Source organism: Atta cephalotes, assembly GCF_000143395.1.
Source record: "Atta cephalotes unplaced genomic scaffold scaffold00005, whole genome shotgun sequence".
In the NCBI taxonomy this organism is placed as follows: Eukaryota; Metazoa; Arthropoda; class Insecta; order Hymenoptera; family Formicidae; genus Atta; species Atta cephalotes.
In genome coordinates this window covers 777,279-797,818 of record NW_012130069.1, presented here as the reverse complement: position 1 = coordinate 797,818, position 20,540 = coordinate 777,279, and the positions used below count along the sequence as shown (strand labels likewise).

Genomic DNA, 20,540 nt, shown 5'->3' with positions numbered 1-20,540 from the left:
CTTACCCGTTGGAACACCAGCACCAGGCATTTGCCCTTGCGTAGCTTGTTGCGGACCTGGCTGCCCTCCAGTTGGTGCTCCTGATTGAGGTTGAGCTGGACTTGGTGCTGGTGGCTGCGCTTGTTGTGCTGCCGTTCCACCTTCCTGACCACCCACGACATTCGTAGTACCGATCGGACCAGCAGCACTAGTAAATCTGCTAGCAGCGGCTGCCGCTTGCATGGGACTCATATTTGTTCCAACGCCCTTCTGCTGCGGTTTGACGACACCTACGGGATTATTGGAGCATACAGTTACGCCTGCCCCTGGTCCAACCGTATTTGGAGAACCTGTATTATAAATTTTATTTTCATCGTGCTGCATCTGTCTCTATTGACAACGTCCGCTTCTTCGTTCATATATATAAATATATATATATATATAAAACAAAAGAAGATATGTTTTATATACCATAGCTATACGGATTCGATGCACCTAGTTGCCCCATAGTCGGCATATTTGCCATGTTAGGAGGAGCTTGCATTCTGGGACCACCCTGACCGGGACCGACGATGCCAACTTGATGCACCTGTTGATGAGGACTTTGCCCTCTTGCCGGACCAATCATATGCGCTTGCTGTTGTTGCTGCATTGCCACAGCTCTTGTGTTCATCATTCCAGGACCGTTTTGCATCGGCGTAACTCCATGAGGAGCACCGGGATGATGTATTGCTTGAGTATTAGGGCCCATCATGGTTACCTTTAAAAGATTCTTGGTCAAATATATGATTACCAATCTTTTTACTAGAGAAAAAGTTACATGTATTACATAAATCAACATACTGTATTTAAAGGTTGTTTGTTCAAACTGTTTGTTACTATCAAGCTCCCGCCAGCCATTCCTCCCATGTTGTTTCCGCTAGCGGTGCTAGTCATCACTAAACCGGAATTCATGCCGCCCGGCATCGACATCGCGGGGTTACTTCCGGCTATACTCATGGACGATTGTAAACCGCCCATCGAGTTCGCGATCGACATTTGATTATTCGCCAACGAACTGGCTATACTACTTGGTAGATTACCAAGACTCACGACCATCTGTGGATCGACTATTCCTCCCTTAGAAACAGAAACGTTCGGTGGCGATTGCATATTCGGACTCTTGTTACCTAACGTTCCAGCAGCCATTACTAAGGAATTCGCCACCAAATTTTTGTTGCCCTGTTTAATAATTTTTTGTAAAGTATAAGGTATATATCAATTAATAAAATCATCAGATCTCTAATGTGTAATGTAATCGTACCTGCTGTTGTTGAATAAGATGGTGAGAGAGTTGTTGTTGTTGCTGCTGTACATGTTGTCTGAGTTCTGTATCGAGAGCACCATTTTGCTGCCCTGGACCAGGACCAGTTGCAGGTGGCTTGGTGCTCTCGGTTGTGGAACCCCAAGATCCAGATGACAGCAAGTCATCAGGAAGATCATTTTCAAGATCGAACATTTCTGTATTAGAAATGTAATCTGAGAATGAAGAAGAGAAAGAAATTAAAAATCACGTTTCTATGAGCATCTACATTATGTTTTTATCGATTACACATACTGGCTATCAGAAAAATATATTTCTACATTTGTTACATCAGTGTGTGTACGTGACTTATAGTATCATTAATTTATTCATTAATTTATTATTTTGACTTTTCATTTTATTTTATTGTTTAATTTTACTCGCTGTGTATCAAAATGACACTTTCATATGTTTCTGGACTATTTGAATTTTATCATGACACATTATATACAGTACATGTATTATTTTTTGAGATAACCAGTTCGCAGATTAAAATGATTATAATATTGAGAATGATAAGTACCATAGATACCAAGAAATCATTAGTAATTTTACAAGGGTAAGATTTTAGCGCCGTCACCATAGCTTTTAGCATCAAAATTTTAGCAGAGTATCTATATCTTTGATATTACAAATGTACGTGTTACATCATTATGTGCATAATGTATTATAGACCCTTTTATATACATATATACACATATAATTGCATGTAAATATACATATATACATGCGTGTATATAGAGACACGTACAGGCAAAGAAGCATTCAATTTTCATCTATATTAAAAACTTATACAAAAAACTTTCGATGCTATTAACATCATTACAAAATTCACATTCCTATTAACATCATTACAAAATGTAAACATTTCTAAGCAAATAAAACTTGAAACTTACTCATCTATCCACGACTGACCATATATACATTGACGGAGAAAAAAAGGGTGTACATATATAAATGTATACGTATCTATATGTAGGAAAAGTACAAATGCAAAAAGGAGATCCTATATATCAAAATGAAAAAAAAGAAAAAATTATAGAAAACTGTACGTGGTTGTAAAACAAATATGAAAAATAAGACATGAGACATACACTGCATGAGCATAACGTAAAGGAGCCTTATTCTACAGCAGAATGAAAATTTTCGGCATAATAAATTAGTGCTAAACTAAACAAGCATCCAGCGAAGCTATCGATGGCAAACTTTATAGAAGAGTCATGCGAAGAAATCAGTCACTCTAGAAAATATCTGTTCAAGCAAAATAATACTCCCGGCGCGCCATGTTCGTAAGAGAATGTCGGTTCTCTTCATCCTAAAAAAGAAGAAAAAAAAGACAAAAATTTCTCAAAAATTTTAAACAAGATTTGTCTGCGCACGCATAGATTTTCATTCTATATTTACGTTCCTTTATAAATATCTGTAAAAGATTTAATTGATATAGACCGAGTCTTCCCACCTACGCTATTTATTATCAGCGCTGTATCGTAAACTCTCTTTATGTTAGAAGCACAGTGTTGTATGCATACTTAATTTCACCTTTGCAATTCCTCCGCAAGTCCACGAGCTCGGGGCGTGTGTGTCGCATGTCTATGTTACGTTTTGATTCACATCGAGAAATGTCTCACGGTGTTCATTACAGAAAAGAGGGGAACTCGGTTTATCCTGAATTCTTATGTACCTTTATAGCAACCACCGATCCAATTTTTCTCCATTGCTATGTAAAGTGAATCAGTCCGTGATCAAAGTAAGACAATACTTAATATATCCGTATTGCCGCTCTATATGCTCTGCCATATTTTTTTCAAAGATAAATTATCACGACATCCATTTCTTTCATATTCTTCTCTAACTGTGTCGACAATAGACTAAAGTTATTGAACCATAGTGACAATATGCCAAAACTATCACCCATCAGAAAGTACTGGTGAGACTGGAAGGTGTCACTGAAAACCAGAGACTGAGACAAGTAACTTTAACGAGAGAAACGTATGGTACTATGAGATGATCGAACGGCCAAATAGATTTCATTTTTTTTTTGCGGTGCCGAAACTTGATACTTTTTCGAAATTGTCGCTTTTTTGATCTGATAATGATATTTACTTCTTTTCTGGATGGTATTGTTGTTCCAGTGTTGCAGCGGATGCTGTTGCAGATGTAGCTGTTGCGGTGGAGCCTGTATTTGTTGCATGTTACCACTGCCACCTCCCCCGTAGTTCGTATAAGCAGGGTGCATCAATAAAGGCGGCATACCCACTACTATATCATAGTTTTTCGTTTAAATTTAGAACGAAAGAGAATATACTATTCAAAGCTTGTTCTCTGGATTATGGTACTTTAAGTCGATATTCATAATCAATTCTTATTTCAAGGCCATCTTGAGTATAGTAATATCTTCTAGTATCTAAGATACTAATACTCTGATATGCAGTTTTACTGAAGTATCTAAAAATGTAGCACTGAAAATAATTTTGTTGGACCATAAAAATAATTATATAGGACGTTCAAATTGCTAGAATGTTCAAACTTTTTGTTATCAAACGTCCTGCTAAATTATTTGAACGATCAAAATTATTTTCATATATGTAGCAAAAATTTTTAGATTTAAAATCTAAATACTTCAGCAAAACCGTTCTTTTCATATACTTAAGATGGTATTAAATATAAGAATTGACTATGAATACTAACCTAATTGTAAGTAGCAGAAACAGTTTGAGAATTCGATTTTTCAGTCATCGTCAACGACTCTCACGCACGCTCGCGATTCTTGGCGATTGTGAAAACTCGAGTAAACTGTTTCTGTGACTTTATCCGCTGAGTACCCTCGCAAAGAAGCGATTCGAAGAGTCCGCGATTACATCCGAATAAAAGATAATTACAAATCGATAATAATACAGCGTTATGTGCGTCTTCGAGTTTGAAAACTGTTAAGATGTGTTCAAAAGGATAATTTAAAAAACAAAAATAAAAGGAAGAACAAAGAGATATATATTAGCGCATCATTCATGCCAGCAAGATGTAATCTTTAACATTAAAGTGTCATGCACCCTCATGCACTACAAGATCGCAACTATATTTTAAATCTAGAATATGTCTAAAAGAATGTACAGAACTGCATTGTCAGTATGGCACATTCGTTTCAAAACAGAGCAAGACAGTAATGTCTATCTCTATCAAAATAGATTAACTTTAATCTCTTAATTTATTCCCAGATGCATAATCAGAATATAAGACGTTTCTAAAATGTCTTTATAAATGGTCCTCGTAAAAATGTCTTTTAAATTAAAAAATATATCGGTGTAAATTTAACACAATGTCTATATAATTCTCACTGTACTGGTATTAATAATAATTCTTCAGACTTGTACAATGTAATGTACATTAAATTTGAAGACATCCGTTGAAATTTATTTAGTTCTATTGACATCATTACAGATGTATATAATAATATACATGTTAGAAAAATAGTTAAAATTTAAAAAAATAAATTTTTTAACATAAATTATTTATTACTGTAGTCTTAAATTAAATTAAAAAAAAAAATTTAACATGATTCCATTAAAATCAAATCTCAAAGAGTCAACATATAATATAAAAAAATAATGTGAATTTAAAATCCATGGTCAATACAATCATGATGTGGATTTTAAACCCAGGAAGTTAAATCCATATCATGCTAGTGTTAATATTAATACTAACACAGTGAGAAAAATTGTATAGACACTTTATATTGTGTTAAAGCCACACTATTTTTTAGAGTGCCACAGAAAAGATAGTTTTGTCGATCTATCTAAAAATTTAGCTAGCTACAGATTTGAAAATAATTTTGTTGGGCCCAAAATAATTATGTAGAACGCTCAAATTGGTTGCTAGAATGTCAAAACTATTTACAGCTAATCATGCTTAAATTTTCTACGCTTATTAAGCTTTTCTACGCTTATAAATTTTCTATGCTTAAATCATTTTGATGATCTAACAAAATTATTTTCAGATCTGTACCTACTTAAATTTTGAGCAAAATTATTCTTTCTGTGTTTCAAGATGTTTTTTAGACATCCTTCAAACATCTTATGTCTCGATTTTGGACTTGTAAGTTTTAAACTCACTTATCTGGGTTTTTTACCTTTTTTAATATTTACAATTAGAAGAAGATAAGAAGCAAATTAACCGAGATTAAAATTAATCTACAATAATAAAAGTGAATAAAAGTGTGGAAAGACGGAGTAAGTAATGTACAAAGTTATTCTCTCAACAGACTCGCGCGTGTAAATCTCCGAGCGAAACTCAGCACGCCGCACCGCAGCTCTCCTCGTGTACCATCCATCTTGCGTCGACGGAGCTCGCGTCGTGTCTCGAGAGTATCGCGGAACGATACTGTCGTGATCGTCGCCAAAACAGAAGGAAGATCGGCGAGGTTCCACGTGCATACGCGTACATAGTCATTAAACGTTAAGCCATAAGAAATTGATCGATTATAGTCGATTATTCTTCTCACATTCGACTGTGATTGGTCAATTTCTTACGGCTTATGACTTAAAGCTCAGATAATGGCTTATTGTAGAAAGACACAATTGAAAAGCACAAGCAATAGGAACATGGAATAATAGACTTATTTCAACTCAGGAAAAACTATGAATACTAGGTGATCAACTCTTTAAGAACGAAAAAAGGGACATTAAAAAAATGTTAATTGTCATAATTAAATTTTAATAAATAAACATTTTTTTATAATTGTTAATGAAATACATAAACAATATTATTATTAGATATATATGTTTATATTTGTTAAATAAATAGTAATATCTAACAATATAACATTACATAAGATCACAACAAAAATTACATCAAGTTACAAGATTAAATTTCAATTTTTAAAACTTGTATCTTTATGAATGACATTTGGATTTTTAGAAATCATAACATTCTATCATATATTTAAAAGAGAAACAATTCATAATCTTTAATTTGTGAGGGTTGATTATTTTAAATCAGTATTCATAGTCAGTTCTTTTTCAAGATTGTCTTAAGTAACAGATTGTCTAAAATCTTTGAAGTGGAATCTAATTCTAAAAAATGACAAATAGTTGAGCCACCATTTAGCTAGTGTTGAAAAAGAGCTCAGCTGTCAATTTTAACAGTGAAATTTCACTCTTTAGAGTCAGAATCCATTCTAAAGATTCTAAATTTTAAAAAGAATGTTTTAAGAGATGTGCTGCTACTGCTTTGTAGATGGTATTTACAATCGATTCTTATATTTAAGACTATTTAATTACTGTCTCGAGTACAATCTTAAGATATCATGGACCAATCAGACAACCCATTAGCATCTTAAGACATTACTTAACACGTTTTTGAAATAAGAACAGATTATGAATATTGATCTGTGATTGACTTATAACACCTTAAGACTGTTTTAAGATGGTCTTAAATATAAGATCCAAAGACTCTCAAAGAATAATCTCTATAGTGTACATCCAAATTCATGATATTCTGACAGATTGAGATGATGTCTTTCTTACCTATGCTTTTTAATTATGTTTCAAGCTTAATTCCGTGGAAAATAGATAACGCGTTCGATTTTGATCGAAACTCGTCGACGCACGTCACGAGCATCTTGGCGCGCTCACACGAAACTTCGCTTGGAGATTCGACGACGTCTGGGCGATCCATCGCGACGCGGTGCGTCGACGTCGCAAACAGACGGTGGGCTGGCTGGCCAGCCAGCACAGCCATGGCGGTCAGCTGCGCCCGAGAGAATCGTGAAAACCGCGCCGGGTCTTTCGGCCCGGGTCTCTTTTTTTCTCTCTTCTCCACCGTGTGTGCGTGTACGTATATTGTATATGTGCGATGCACGCGAGATGCACGTCACAGCGTACGCGTGCACCGCGTATTCCTGCGTAAGGTTAGTTGCGGAACTGCGCGCGGTTCCCGGAAGGAAGGAAGGAAAAAAGAGAAAGAGAGAGAGAGAAGGAGAAAAAGAGATGATCCTCAGGGCTAAAAGGTCTGTTCTTTATCACTGCACTGGACTAAATCTTGCTTTTGTCAAACTTGAAAGAAATATCTATTTCATTTTGACTACAAATGTGCACTATTTGCAGAACACAAATAGGAACATTACATGAATATTATAATTTCCCACTGAATGTAAGATCCGTTAGCGTTACTTGTACTTATTGCTCTCAGCATCTTTGTTCTCTCTCTCTCTCTGTCTGTCTGTCTGTCTCTTTTCAATCCGTCCAAATATCCTTTTAATTTTTAAGGATTTCAAGCAATACGAACAGACCTATAAATGTAACACAAAGCCCTGATTAAATTAGAGATTGAGATTGGATCGGAATTTAACCAATCAGAGAAAGAAAATCGACCTCAAGTTTAGTGAACTTTGCTTTGAGTTAAATTTTAATTCACTCTTAATTCCAGTCTGATCACATGTTTCATATTAAAATTTGAATATGACAATTACCTTGCATTCTTTTCAGCTGAATTTTTGCACTGCACTTCTGGAGAAAACTCCAGATGAAAAAAAAAGAGAAAAAAAAATGATCGGTGCAAGAAGTTCAGTTAAAAATTACAGGTCTATTGTTGTAGGAAATTATGACATAGATGTAATATTACACTGTTACTTTATTCTGCGGGAAGTTAAGCAAAGAAGAGACCTAAAGACATCGGAAAGAGGGAAAGTATACGAGGAAGATGGAGAGAATTACAAAATGGAGATTAGAATTTAATCAATCAAAAGAATGAAATGAATTAAAATAAAAATTATCTGATTGAATTTCAATCTTCAATTCGCAATTCTTAGGCTTGGTTCCACCAAGATTAACTTTCAACCTCGCAGTTTATTTTTTATCTTTTTTGACAGACTCTAAGAACTCTAAACATCTAAGCATCTAAAGAATCTAAAGAATCTAAGAACTAGAAAAAAAGTGTCTATTCGCGTTGCTTACTCATATCTTTCTCTCTCTTCAACACACTCGAATATATTTACTTCATTTTAAGTGCAAAAATTTCTAGTGATTCAAGCGGTAGATTTATTGATAAACAGTAAGTTAAATCAAGATTAAAGTTAATCATTAATGAAACAGGATTCTTAGTTCTCTAACGCGTTAATCTCCAACATAGGCTGAAAGGAAGCGGAGGAACCGAGGTGAACGAAAAAAAAAAAAAAAAAAGAAACAAAAAATATAAAAGAATTGGCGAACAACTTACCCGTCGAGTCCGACGTCCCCTGGAACGGATCGAGCTTGGGCCGCTTCGGCGGAGGACCGTCCACCAGGTGGTCGGCCATGGCTCCTCCGCGCGGCTGTTATCTTTCTTCCGTAATAACCTAACCTCTCGCTCTTCTTTCCCACTTGCGCCCGTCTCTCGCTGATCCCTCTCGACCACCAGCGCGCGCGCGCGCGCGCGCACACACAGGTAGCACGACCGCGTCCGGTCGTCGTACACGCGTCTCGCAAACGAAACAGCACCGTGGGTAGCTGAGTGAAGCCCTTGGTTGATCCTTAATCTCTTCAACTAGAAGACCACCGTCGCCGTGGTCCTGGTTGGCGCTGGCGCCGTTGCTACATTCGCTGTTTCTGTTGTTACCAAATCTATCAGTGATGCGATCGCCGATGACAATGACGATGATGATGATGATGATGATACTGATGACGATGATGATGATGAAGATGAAGATGATGATACAGCTACCACTTGTTCCCTGCCAGTGGCGGGGTAACCACGTAACAATTTCACCGTGCCGCAATTGTATTCGCGCGCATAACAACAACAATGAGAACCGCGGCGCGTGGAGCGTCCCCGTGTAGCATCCTGTAGTGCACGGTCAACCATTGGGCATCGTAGGGCTCGGGGTACGTCGAACCCCCGGCGTCAGAGCCCGCGAGCGCACAGGCAGACGAATACAAAAGTAATAATGCACACACACCGTAGAAACGCACCAATAGAAACACTAGGCACCAAAAGCACCAGCGGAGAATAACTACGGTGACGGCGACGATGGTGACGATGGCGACGACGAATAATGTCTGATGCTGCTCTCTGTCTGTCTGTCTGTCTCTCTCTCTCTCTCTCTCTCTCTTTCTCTCCTTCACTCCGGCGAACGACGACGAGACGGCTGCCGCGCCGCGTCGCCGGCGATAGGACGGGACGGCAGATCAGCAGCCGCGTCGAGAAGCGAGAAGAACACGACGATGGCAGCGGCGGTGACGAGACGACGACGACGACGACGACGACGACGACGATGATGTCGACGGTGGCGGCGACGACGGCAAATCGCGACTCCGTCACTCCGAAGAACGCCGAGAGACGGATGATGAGCGCGCGACGCGCGGACTCGTCTCGACTAAATCGCGGCGGCTCGTCTCGTCACGATTCGATTCACCTCGACTCACTACTAAGTTCTCGCGACTCCGACGCACCGCCGAATAATCTCTCGCGACTCTCCCGCTCTACTCGCGCTCTCACTCTCGCGCTCGCTCTCAACTCTTAACTCACTATGTGCGTGTGCGTGTATATGGTATATGTGTTGTGTGTGTGTGTGTGTATGTGTGTGTACGTGCGTGTGTGTATGTGTGCGCGCCTGTCTGTCTGTCTGTCTCTCTCTTTCAGTCTCTCTCTCTCTTTCGCGCTCTCCTTAACTCTCTCGATCACCCTTCGGCACTTGTCTATCTTCTCTCGTAAAATATAACAATCGTATATCCAACGCGATCGTACGTGCTGACCGTACGACGACTTGCCAAACGACTGGCTGCGCGCACGGCGCTAGCTCACGGCGACGATGTCGCTCCCGAGGCCCTCTGGTACCATCTTCCTCTCCTCTTCTCTCTCTCTTGGCCTCGGACACACTGCGACACACGGGGCGCGCGAACGATCAGCGGGAAATGAGCGTTTATCCCCATGCACTCGCGCGCGATATCGCGGACGCGAGCAAGCGGACGCGATCGCGGGTATCGGCACGTACGCGGCCGCCGCGCTCGCCACAGAAATTCGCTCGGAAAAACCGATCGCGAGATCCTCCGTTACCGCACGAGCATCGGCTAACGTTAGCTAACGTAAAATGGCGGCTGCTGTTGACGAGTTTTTCTACGCTTGTCAGAATATGCCCGTCTTCTGACTCGGCGACAATGGCCGTGACTCTAGACTGCCCTGCCGATTGGCTCAGCCGATCACGTGACCCGGTGGGGCGTGCGCGATTGGATGTTACGAGTTGCGGGGGACAGGAACGCCGCGGCTACGTCCACGCCGCCTGTCGACCGAGCGACCGAGCCTCCGCTCAGGACCGCTCGTTTCCGTGGCGTTGTGCGCAATCATTGAATCATGGCCGCAATCATGTACTGACCCGATGGCGATGCGAGCTGTGAGCCGCGAGCGGAGCTGACAGGAGCTGTGGCAAACTGTGGATCGTAGATGTTTTTTCGACCATTCTTGACCAGGACACTTCTTGGGAATTAGGATCTCTCTTCTTTTCCATACTCTCCTCGCAAAGAGGAAGAACAGTGCCAGCGCGCGACTTTCCGTGTTTTCTTTTGATACACCGATGGACGTCTTTCGACGATTCCGTCGTGAATTATACTGATCTGCCACGTCGAACGAAACGTATCTGATATCTTTGGATCGAAAGAGTAATACTCAGTGACATTTTGCCGATCGCAAAATTATTGAAATGATTTTTTTTCTGAAATGATTTGTGTCCGTTTCTGTTAATATGGATTGAATATTAATCTTCATCTAACTCTTTGTTTTTTTCCTAGTTCTGAAAAGTAGAAAAAGATACTAAGTGATGAAGAGAGATTAAAATTAATGTTTGTTAATGGAAATAGACATTTAAATAATTTTTCTCGAATAATTTGTGTTTTTATCAATGTAAGTTAAATTTTAATTTCTGTTTAATTTACTCTTCATCTTATTCTAGTTTTAAGAAAAAAAGGTGTTAAATTAAATCGAGTTAAATTGATTACATTAATAGAAATAAACGTTAAATAATTTTTTCGGAACGACATCTGTCTCTATCAATGTAGATTGAATTGTAATTTCTATTCTACTTTTTATTTATTTCTAATTTTGAGAAATGGAAAGAGATATGAAAATTAAGTATTAGTAAGTATTAGAAAATTAAGTATAATTAATTAAATTGAGATTATATAATTAATCTATGTTAATAGAAATGGCTATTAAATATTTTTTTTAGATGTATCCATTTTTATCAATATAAATTGAATTTTAATCTGTCTAATTTAATCTTCATCATTCTAGTTCTAAAAATTAGCAAAAATAGTAGAACTTAAAATTAATTTCCGTTAATAGAAATGAACATTAAATAACCGAAATAAACGAAATAATTATTTCGTTTTAAATATTTGAATCTTTGATAGATTGATTCCTTGGCATTAAATAATCTTTTTGAAACAATTTATATTATATTTTTACCAATATTGATTCTTGTTTTTCATCTGTTATTCTAGTCCTGTCTGTTTTTACTAATATAGATTAACTTATTTTTGTTATCTTTTTTCAGTCCTATAAGAATTGGAGAAAAATAAAGAATAAATTAAATCCAGAGATTGAAGTTAATCTATACTAAAAATGGGTCCAAAAATTAAAAAAGAAGAGTGAGTTGAACTGAGATTAAAGTTAATTTATATTGATATAAGAATATAAGTTAAACATACACAATTTCTTTCTCTAAGTTTTTCTTATTTTTATTTTTCCAGAGATTTCGTGAAAATTATATATAATTATATGCGTTTTACAAAAACAGTTAAATGCAAAAATTACAAGTTAATGTTATTTGTTATCATTTTGACAAAAATAATAGCAACTAATGTTATTTAGCTATCTGTAAATGAATAATACTGTGTATTTGAGATTTTCTTTATGATTAAGATAAAAGCAACTTTGCAATTATTGTAAAATTCTTTAATATGGTTCGACTTGCTTTTAATTTCTCATTGGATCTAAATGTATAAATCAATCCATACTCTTCAAAGAATCTTACAGTAATTGCAAAACTGTTTTTTCTACTGAACGCAGCCATTAATGTCCATTTCTATCAATATAGATTATCTCCCTTATCTTCTTCCACTTCTAAGAATTAGAAAAAGATAGAAAGTGAATTAAACAGAGAGTAAAGTTAATTTACATTGGATAGAAATAAACAAATTGCGTCACAAACTAAAATGTATGTTGTGTTATTTACTTGTAATTATTATTATTAAAAAACACTTATACTTCCCTACTCTATGTTATTTTAGAAAGGAAAATAATGACGAAATAATTCATGTTTTATATACGAATACACTTTATTAATCTGTTCTTATAAATCTATTCCTGAAATAACGTTATGATACCGGATTGTAATATTTCATTATCAATCTTATCGAATTATCATATTCATCTTTATTGCATTATAACGCAGTTATGCAATACAATGAGATAATTGCGCGACCAAGGTTATGCATGCAGAAAGAAAATCTCCGCCGATGCAGATACTCGCACATCCGAGGTTACTAAAGTAAACCATGTTATCTGTTGCCGGAGTCGTTAAGAATTCGTTGCAGGTGGTTCCGCGAAAGAACCGTTTGATTAGTGATCTCTGATAGTTTTTGGCATAATTAACTTTTCAATGAAAAATCCCCGTATATAAATTCAGTTTAATGACGAAAAATAGTGATTAATTACATACTTTAAATATTAAAGTACTGAATAAGTGTTTTTAATACTCAAAATTATTAATTATTACCTTCCATTATTAAATTTCTAAAGTTAAATTTCAATTTTTGTAGTTTTTCTTGGAGTTTTGCAATTACATCAAGGATTTTCGAAAACGCTACTTCCTTTCGTATATTAAAAATCGATAATGTAGAAATTAAAACGCATTCCGAATTAAAACATAAATGCGTAAATTGATTGAGATATATAAGTTGAATTAAAATATAACAAAAAACAAATACAAATATTAAACGTGATATATCAAAATATAAGAAGAAACAAGAATTCACGCAGAACACCAAGTGACAATAGTGTGATGTTGAAATGAAAATGAAGAATTTTTAATAATTTTGTGTTTGTCACAGTTTGTAAAGTTTGCGAAGTATAACAGACCGTAATGAATAATAGAGTAATAGAGTAATGAGTTTTCCCTATTTTGTTTTTATTGAGTTTATTTATTTCATTAGGTTAATAAAATTCTCTCTCTTGATTCGTTTATTTATTTAAGAATTTTTATTTTGACACGAAGGTTTATAATTATAATAGTTTAGGTTTAGATTAATTTAGCCTTTATCGATGCAAGAAATGTATACATTAAGAAAATGTCAAAATAATCATGAAAGTCAAAATGATGCTTTTTGATGAGGTTAGATTTTTGTTACAGTGTCAAAATGTAGATTTTTAATTATAAAATTTAATTGACGTTAAGAATCAAAATAAAGTCATCTTGATTTTTTGTTAACTTTTGTATGTTTCTCGGGTAAAGTTAGGAAAGAGGAATTTCTCTAACAATACAACAAATTCAACAATATTAAATATTAAAAATTATATATAAAAAAATAAACCGAAAGCCAACATAGTTTTAGCCACGAGACAAGAATTAAATAAAATAATAATAATAACAATCATTTTGCAGTTATTTTGATGTATATATATCTATTTTGATGTATATATATATATCATATATCTGTGAGATCATTATGATTTTTTATTCTACTCAAGGAAGGAAGAAATCCCAACGTCAAGTTTTGTGTTTTATCCGCTAGTCTGTCAATCGCGTCGATTTTTCCGCGAATATAATTCGCACATTACGGCGTGTCGATTTCTTCAGAAAAACACGAACGGCACGCGCCATTATCATCACTTTCGCTACTGATATACGTCGTCCCTTAGAATTGTTTACTCACACATACTCTCCTTTTCTTCCTTCGAAATTTATAAGTAACACACAAGTCAACAAAAAATCAAAGTAGTTTAATTTTGATTTAATGTTAATGAACAGTCATATTTTGTAACGAAAAATCATCATTCTTTCATATCAAAATAAAAGCTGCATTTCGTTGTACATTTTATCCTTGTTTGACACTCTATAAATAACAAGGATAAAATGATATGCGCGTTATGTGTGCAATGAAACGCAACGTTTTGCCGAAATCATTTTAATTTTTTCTTGATTTCTGTTCCTTGAAAAAATTTAATGCAAAGAGTCATAAGGATATCATCATGATCTTGTTTGGTACTTATAAATTCATTTTTAAGGTACTAAATGTCATAATGACGTTTCCATGATATTATTATGACTTGTTATTATTTTTCTATGTTCTACAGTTAGTGTTGCCAATTTAGTAAAATTTCTACCAGATTTGGAGGTTTTTTCCTTACCAGGAGAAATTTTTTGGAAGTACAAAAAGTTTAGGAGAATTTCCTGATAACTTTTGAAGAGAAAAATACGAAAAGCCGAAATTACAATTAAAATATTGAGAAAATCACAATATAAAGGATAACTCGAATAGACTTGACAATAGTGGCTTCTATTTGCGATAGAGTTCTCGCGTTTGTCTCGAAATGTCGGGAAAAATTCGAGAAAAATCGACAATCGCAAGATGGCCAAAGTTGATCTATCTGTTTCTCCATTTCTCTTCGCCGAGCCGAGAGGAACAGTCATATATAGGGGGAGAGGGCACGTTGCGCGGAACGCTCGTCCCGTCCCGTAGAGTTCGCGGCTGGCCGCACGCGGGACGGAGGTGCGAACGGCACGCGACCCGACGCACGTATCGCGCGTGAACCTGTCGGCATCTCCCTCTCGCACACATCGGCCAACGGCTGTCTCCGTCGTCGCGGTGGCGGTGGCGGTGGCGGTGACGGCGACGAGGAGAGCGGAAAAGAAACGGGTGAACGCTCCGACGGACGCGACGGGTGGAGGGGTCTTTCGAAATGGGACGGGAATCGGATGACGGCGTGGCAGCAGCCGCCTAGCCACCCGCCTCGGTGACAGCGGCTCTTTGTATACCAATACTTCGCAGAGGATCGCCGCCGCCACGCGTCCGGCGTCGCTCGTATAATATAATCTATAATATATACGCGTATACGCGGTCCCCCTCATTCGCGATTTCCGAGACGACTAGCGCGGCTACGCTCTCTTTCTCTTGTTTTCTCCTTGGGTGTGTTCCATTTGGCGCTCACAATACTTATTGAGTATCATTAATCCTTGTTTAATATTTGATAAACAACAAGGATGAAATAATTCCAAAAGCGCTGTGAGCAGCGAATCTTTCTTTTTTCAACGAAGTGAGAGAGAAAAAAAAGTCTGCGCGCCCCTTGGTAATGACGATCCCGTTCCGTGCGTTGTCGTCGAGAGAAAATTTGAAGATGTTGAAGCTACAAATTTGATTTCTGTTACGTAACAATCGAGAGGATAAATTGAGATAAATCGATGCTTGATACGCGACGATATTTGATAACGTGAAGGGATGAAGAGAATAAAATGCGTAAATGTATATAACAAATGTATATACGACGTCGGAATTAATTGGAGAAGGCAAAGGGAGAACCGCGAAGTGATTGCGCGAACCATTTATTCGATGGCGGTTACGTAACTCTCGTCTTTGCTTCGAAACACTTCGGGCGGAGGTGGGCCGCGGCCGAAGCGTTCTCGTGCGCTCGCGGCCTCTTCACGCCGCACGGCCACCAACGGCCACGGCACGGCACGGCACGGCACGGCGAATTCCGGAAAAGCGTAATCGATCGTTGCCGCGCGAGCGCGAGCGCGAGCGCGCGCGCTCCGGCTCCGGCCTCCGCTCGCATCGCGGCACCACGATTTATGTCTGGTCTCTCGCGTGCCCACGACCGTACGCGCGGTGCATCGACCCATCTCTCCGCTCCTTCGCTTCGCGTGTGTCGTGATGCTTACGCGTCTTGCGTACGCGCGGACACGTCCGTCTCCCATAATCCAAGGAATATCTTTCAAGGAAGACAAGACAGAGTAATATCATATTGATTGAATTGTGGCAATAAAATTATATAAATTCGATCAATAATCGATCAATATAACGTCTGATTATATGACATTATTTTGATCTTTATGTTCTCGTTGGGTTAACATGCCAAGTTAAGAGAAAGTCAAAATGACTTTATTTTGATGCGATGAAAGTTAAAAATGATGATTTTTGGTCACAAAGTTTGATTGTTTATAGATGTAATTTTATGTGAATTTAAGAAACAGTCATTTTGAGTTTTTGTTTGGGAAGTAGAACACGGAACACGCATTATTCTAAATAAATATTGTGATTGTATGTCCTTTATTGAAAAGAATAATCTTTTATTTTAAGCTGTCTTTTAGGTTTATTCATTTTTTCAATACTCATTTTTTATTTTTTATTTAAATAATTACGAGAAATTCCTTTCAATGTCTAATGTACTAATGAGCGAATTTGTATGGATTACCGATAAATTTAATTTTATGTAAGGACAATATTAATTAAAACAGAACAACAAAGTCATCATAATATCAAAATGAAGTCAAAATGAATTACGGTTGACTAAAAAATAATTTTTAATAATCAAATTTGCAATTATTTTGACGTCATTTCGATGTTATGATGACTTATGTTTTACTTGAAAGTTCATCTCAAGTATATTGCGTAAGAAAATTTTAGAAATTAATGCATAAATTTCTGACAGTCACAAATTGGTTTGAAAAAAAGAACTGAAACATAAAAAGAACATACCTTTTAGTATTTTTCTTAAACGATTATTTACCTAAAAGTTGCATTTCAAAATTGATATTACAGAACTTTGCGCTAGCTCGGATGTGCAAAGCAAAAATGAAAGTTGATAAGACCATGAACAAAAAATTATAAGATGATAAGATAATATATATAACTAATATAATGTCCAATGATGTTCAAAACATGTGTAAACGAATATATTTCAGCTGCAGAAAGTCTTCTTCAGTTCAAAATAGTTTTTAAGTTGACATTTAAAAATTATAAATAAATGTTTATTATATACATAATAAACATAATGAACTGCAGTACCATCTTATCTCCCGTAATATTTTTGGCCTCATCAAATTTAATTTTTGCTTTAATGATTCAAAATATTCAAACTTATTTTCTGGAAGACTTTATTTTTTGAGTTGCTGTTGTAGTAAATAAATATTTAAATATATTCGTATAAAATTATATTTTTATCCTGAATTTTAGCGCAAATCATCTAAGATATTCTTAGGCGAGAAACAATTAATTCTACTCTCTCTCGAGGTCTTCGAAGTGAGTAACAATAGAATGACTATAACCAGCTGCAATTAAATATTCTGCAGCTTTGAAAAAGAAGACTGTGGCTGTCGATAAAAAAATTTCGTCTCTGTCAACAGAAAACGCGCTAGATTAAAATAGATCAACAAATAATAGATAATACAATAAATAATAAATTAGCAGACTATGACATGCTTGAAAAGGGCTATTTTTGAGACTCCATTATCCGAGCTAATTAAAGAACTGAGACTATTGTCATCTTCAAATTTATAACTTCTTTTATTATCTTCGTTCGTTCGTTTATTCCTCACACTTATTCGTATCTCAACAGACTCTGAGGCATTAAAGTTTCAATTCGAATTCTACAAACGCACAAATGCTGATGAACATTTCTCGATCATTAGATATCTATGAATATACATCTACAATTGATACCTACAATGATATCAAAGGTTATACATGTTCCTGAAAAGAAAGTCATATACGAGACACAAAAAAATCGAATTTCATTTCGCGAATAATATTCGCGATCTGAAAATTCCTTCCTTTACGAGAATAATTTTCCCTTTCTGAAAATAACTCAATTAAAATCATTTTGCAGAGTGTGTAATTATCGCAAGAGTATTCTACCTGTTTGGTTTGCAATAATTTTCTGTTATGTAATAAACAAGCGACGATACTTGTTTGTCTTGTTTAGCTACGTTGCACCCTTTTCTATTCACTTCGTAATAAGATAATAGAATTTGGAATAAATAAGTAATAAATAAAAAAAAACGTTCCGATTTTACTTTAAATTTTTAAGGGCACTTTTAAATAACAGCGATCACACAATTTTATAACTTTAATCACACAATTTTTCAAATTTTAAATTTTAATAGAAAAAATTTGATAAATAAATCTGTAAATTTAATAAATAAAATTAATATATACATAGAATAAATTTAAGAAATAAGTTTAATAAACCAAATAAATTTATAAGTTTATTTATAAGTTTAATAAGTAAAATTCCTTATTCTGTGTTTAGTTTCACCCTGAAATTTTAGTTACAGGCACAGGGTTAGAACGGCCCATCGGCTACTCTGACGCGAGCTTATCAGGACCACACAAGATAAGAGAACTACAGTTTTCATAATCTGCCTAACGACATTCTTTTTCGATTCGTCATCGAGATATAAGACAAATGAGCAGAAGAGCATTGCGGAAATTTCTGATTTTCTTAAATGAGTCACGTCTTTTCTTTCATCTAATGGACAGAACGCATCGCGAATTCGAGCGATCATCGTAGGCCGTAGATAATTCAGTCGGTAATGATCAAAACATTTTCTTTCTTTTCTTTCTTTCTTAATACTCGAAATGAGAGATTTTACTTTCCGGAAACAAACAGAGAAATTTTTTTTTCTATTTCGCTTTAAATTTTAAAAATGTATACTAGATCGGTTATAGAAATAATATATATATATATATAGATATAAAAGTATATGTTTAAAAGATGTGTCATAGGAAGTAGATAAAAAAAGGATTAAAGAATTGGAATCGGTAGCAATATGTTCATTTAATACAACAAAAACTTGTGTACATGAGGCTAGTATGAGCCATTCTTATAATATTGTAATTCGCTGCAAAATTTACCAGTATACAATATTTCATAATTTATTATAATAATTCATTATAATATATTCAATTTCCTAACTGTGGAAAATAATTAATAAATCAATTTTTAAAAATAAATATTTTTTTTAAACAATGTATTTATTAAATAAGGCCCACTTATGTGATTATTATTACAACTATTATTATTTGTTTATTATGTGTAGAGTTTGCGCCAGAAAATAACGATTTTCAATGCTACTATCTTTTAAAAAAACTAAAATTGCATTCAAATTACTAGAATTTTCCAAAGAGTAAAGAATTAATTACAAACAAAATTAAAGATAATTGTAATATTTGAGAGTAAAGTAAGTTTTAAGGAATTTTCTTTTTATGATTAATAATCATTTTAAAATTGATTTAGAAAGATAATATTTATTTTCTTTGTTATTTTTAATTTACTTTTGATTTGGGCCTTATTATTAGGTAACTTTGCTTCCGTTAACTTTTGCCGCCGTTTTTTTTCCGAAATTCGAGGCTTTATTGTAAAAAACTAGTTATACATTTATGATTCAAAGTATTATCCATCGCTGGCCACTACTTTCTCCCATCTTTCAGGTAGCGAATCCCGTGTCGAAAAAACTGGTCATCTTTTGAGGCTATCCACGAATCGATCCAATTTTTTACTTCTTCATAAGACCGGAAGTGCTGGTCAGGCCGTGTGCCATTGATCAAAACAAGTGATAGTCAGAGGGAGCAACGTCTGGAGAATACGGCGGGTGGGGTAGGACTTCCATTTCAACGTTTCCAAGTCTGTCTTGACCACTTTCGCAACATGGGGTCGAGCATTGTCATGCTGCAAAATCACTTTATCGTGTCTCTCATTGTATTGCGGCCATCTTTTAATGCTCGGCTCAAACGCATCAATTGCGTTCGATACCGATCGCCTGTGATCGTTTCAGTCGGTTTTAACAGTTCATAATACACTACGCCGAGCTGGTCCCACCAAATACAGAGCATGACCTTGGAGTCATGAATATTCGGTTTGGTTTTACGTCGACGTGGAAGTATGGCTGGGAACTCCCCATGATTTTCTGCGCTTGGGATTATCGTAATGAACCCATTTTTCGTCTCCAGTCATAATGCGATGCAGAAATCCCTTCCGTCTTTGCCTTTCAAGCAGCTGTTCACAAGCAAACAAATGCCGTTCAACATCTCTCGGCTTCAATTCGTACGGCACCCAATTTCCTTGCTTCTGAATCATTCCCATGGCTTTGAGGCGTTTTGAAATGGCTTGTTGAGTCACTCCCAATGATCGTGCCAATTCTTCTTGATTTTAACACGAGTCTTGCTCAAGTAATGCCTCCAATTCTACATCTTCGAAAACC

At 36.0% G+C, this 20,540-nt stretch overlaps 1 protein-coding gene across 1 annotated transcript in view; it reads right to left on the bottom strand.

The window, feature by feature from the left end:
* The window catches only part of LOC105626244 (CREB-binding protein), a 22,934-nt gene extending 14,325 nt beyond the window's left edge, over window positions 1-8,609 (bottom strand). Inside the window, exons 1-6 of the mRNA XM_012207549.1 lie at window positions 8,531-8,609; window positions 3,425-3,577; window positions 1,283-1,497; window positions 823-1,200; window positions 451-739; window positions 6-329 (exon numbers count right to left, since the gene is read on the bottom strand). Of these exons, the coding sequence (XP_012062939.1) occupies window positions 6-329; window positions 451-739; window positions 823-1,200; window positions 1,283-1,497; window positions 3,425-3,577; window positions 8,531-8,609 (1,438 nt within the window). The remainder of the gene's footprint in view (window positions 1-5; window positions 330-450; window positions 740-822; window positions 1,201-1,282; window positions 1,498-3,424; window positions 3,578-8,530) is intronic.
* Window positions 8,610-20,540: the final 11,931 nt, after the last annotated feature.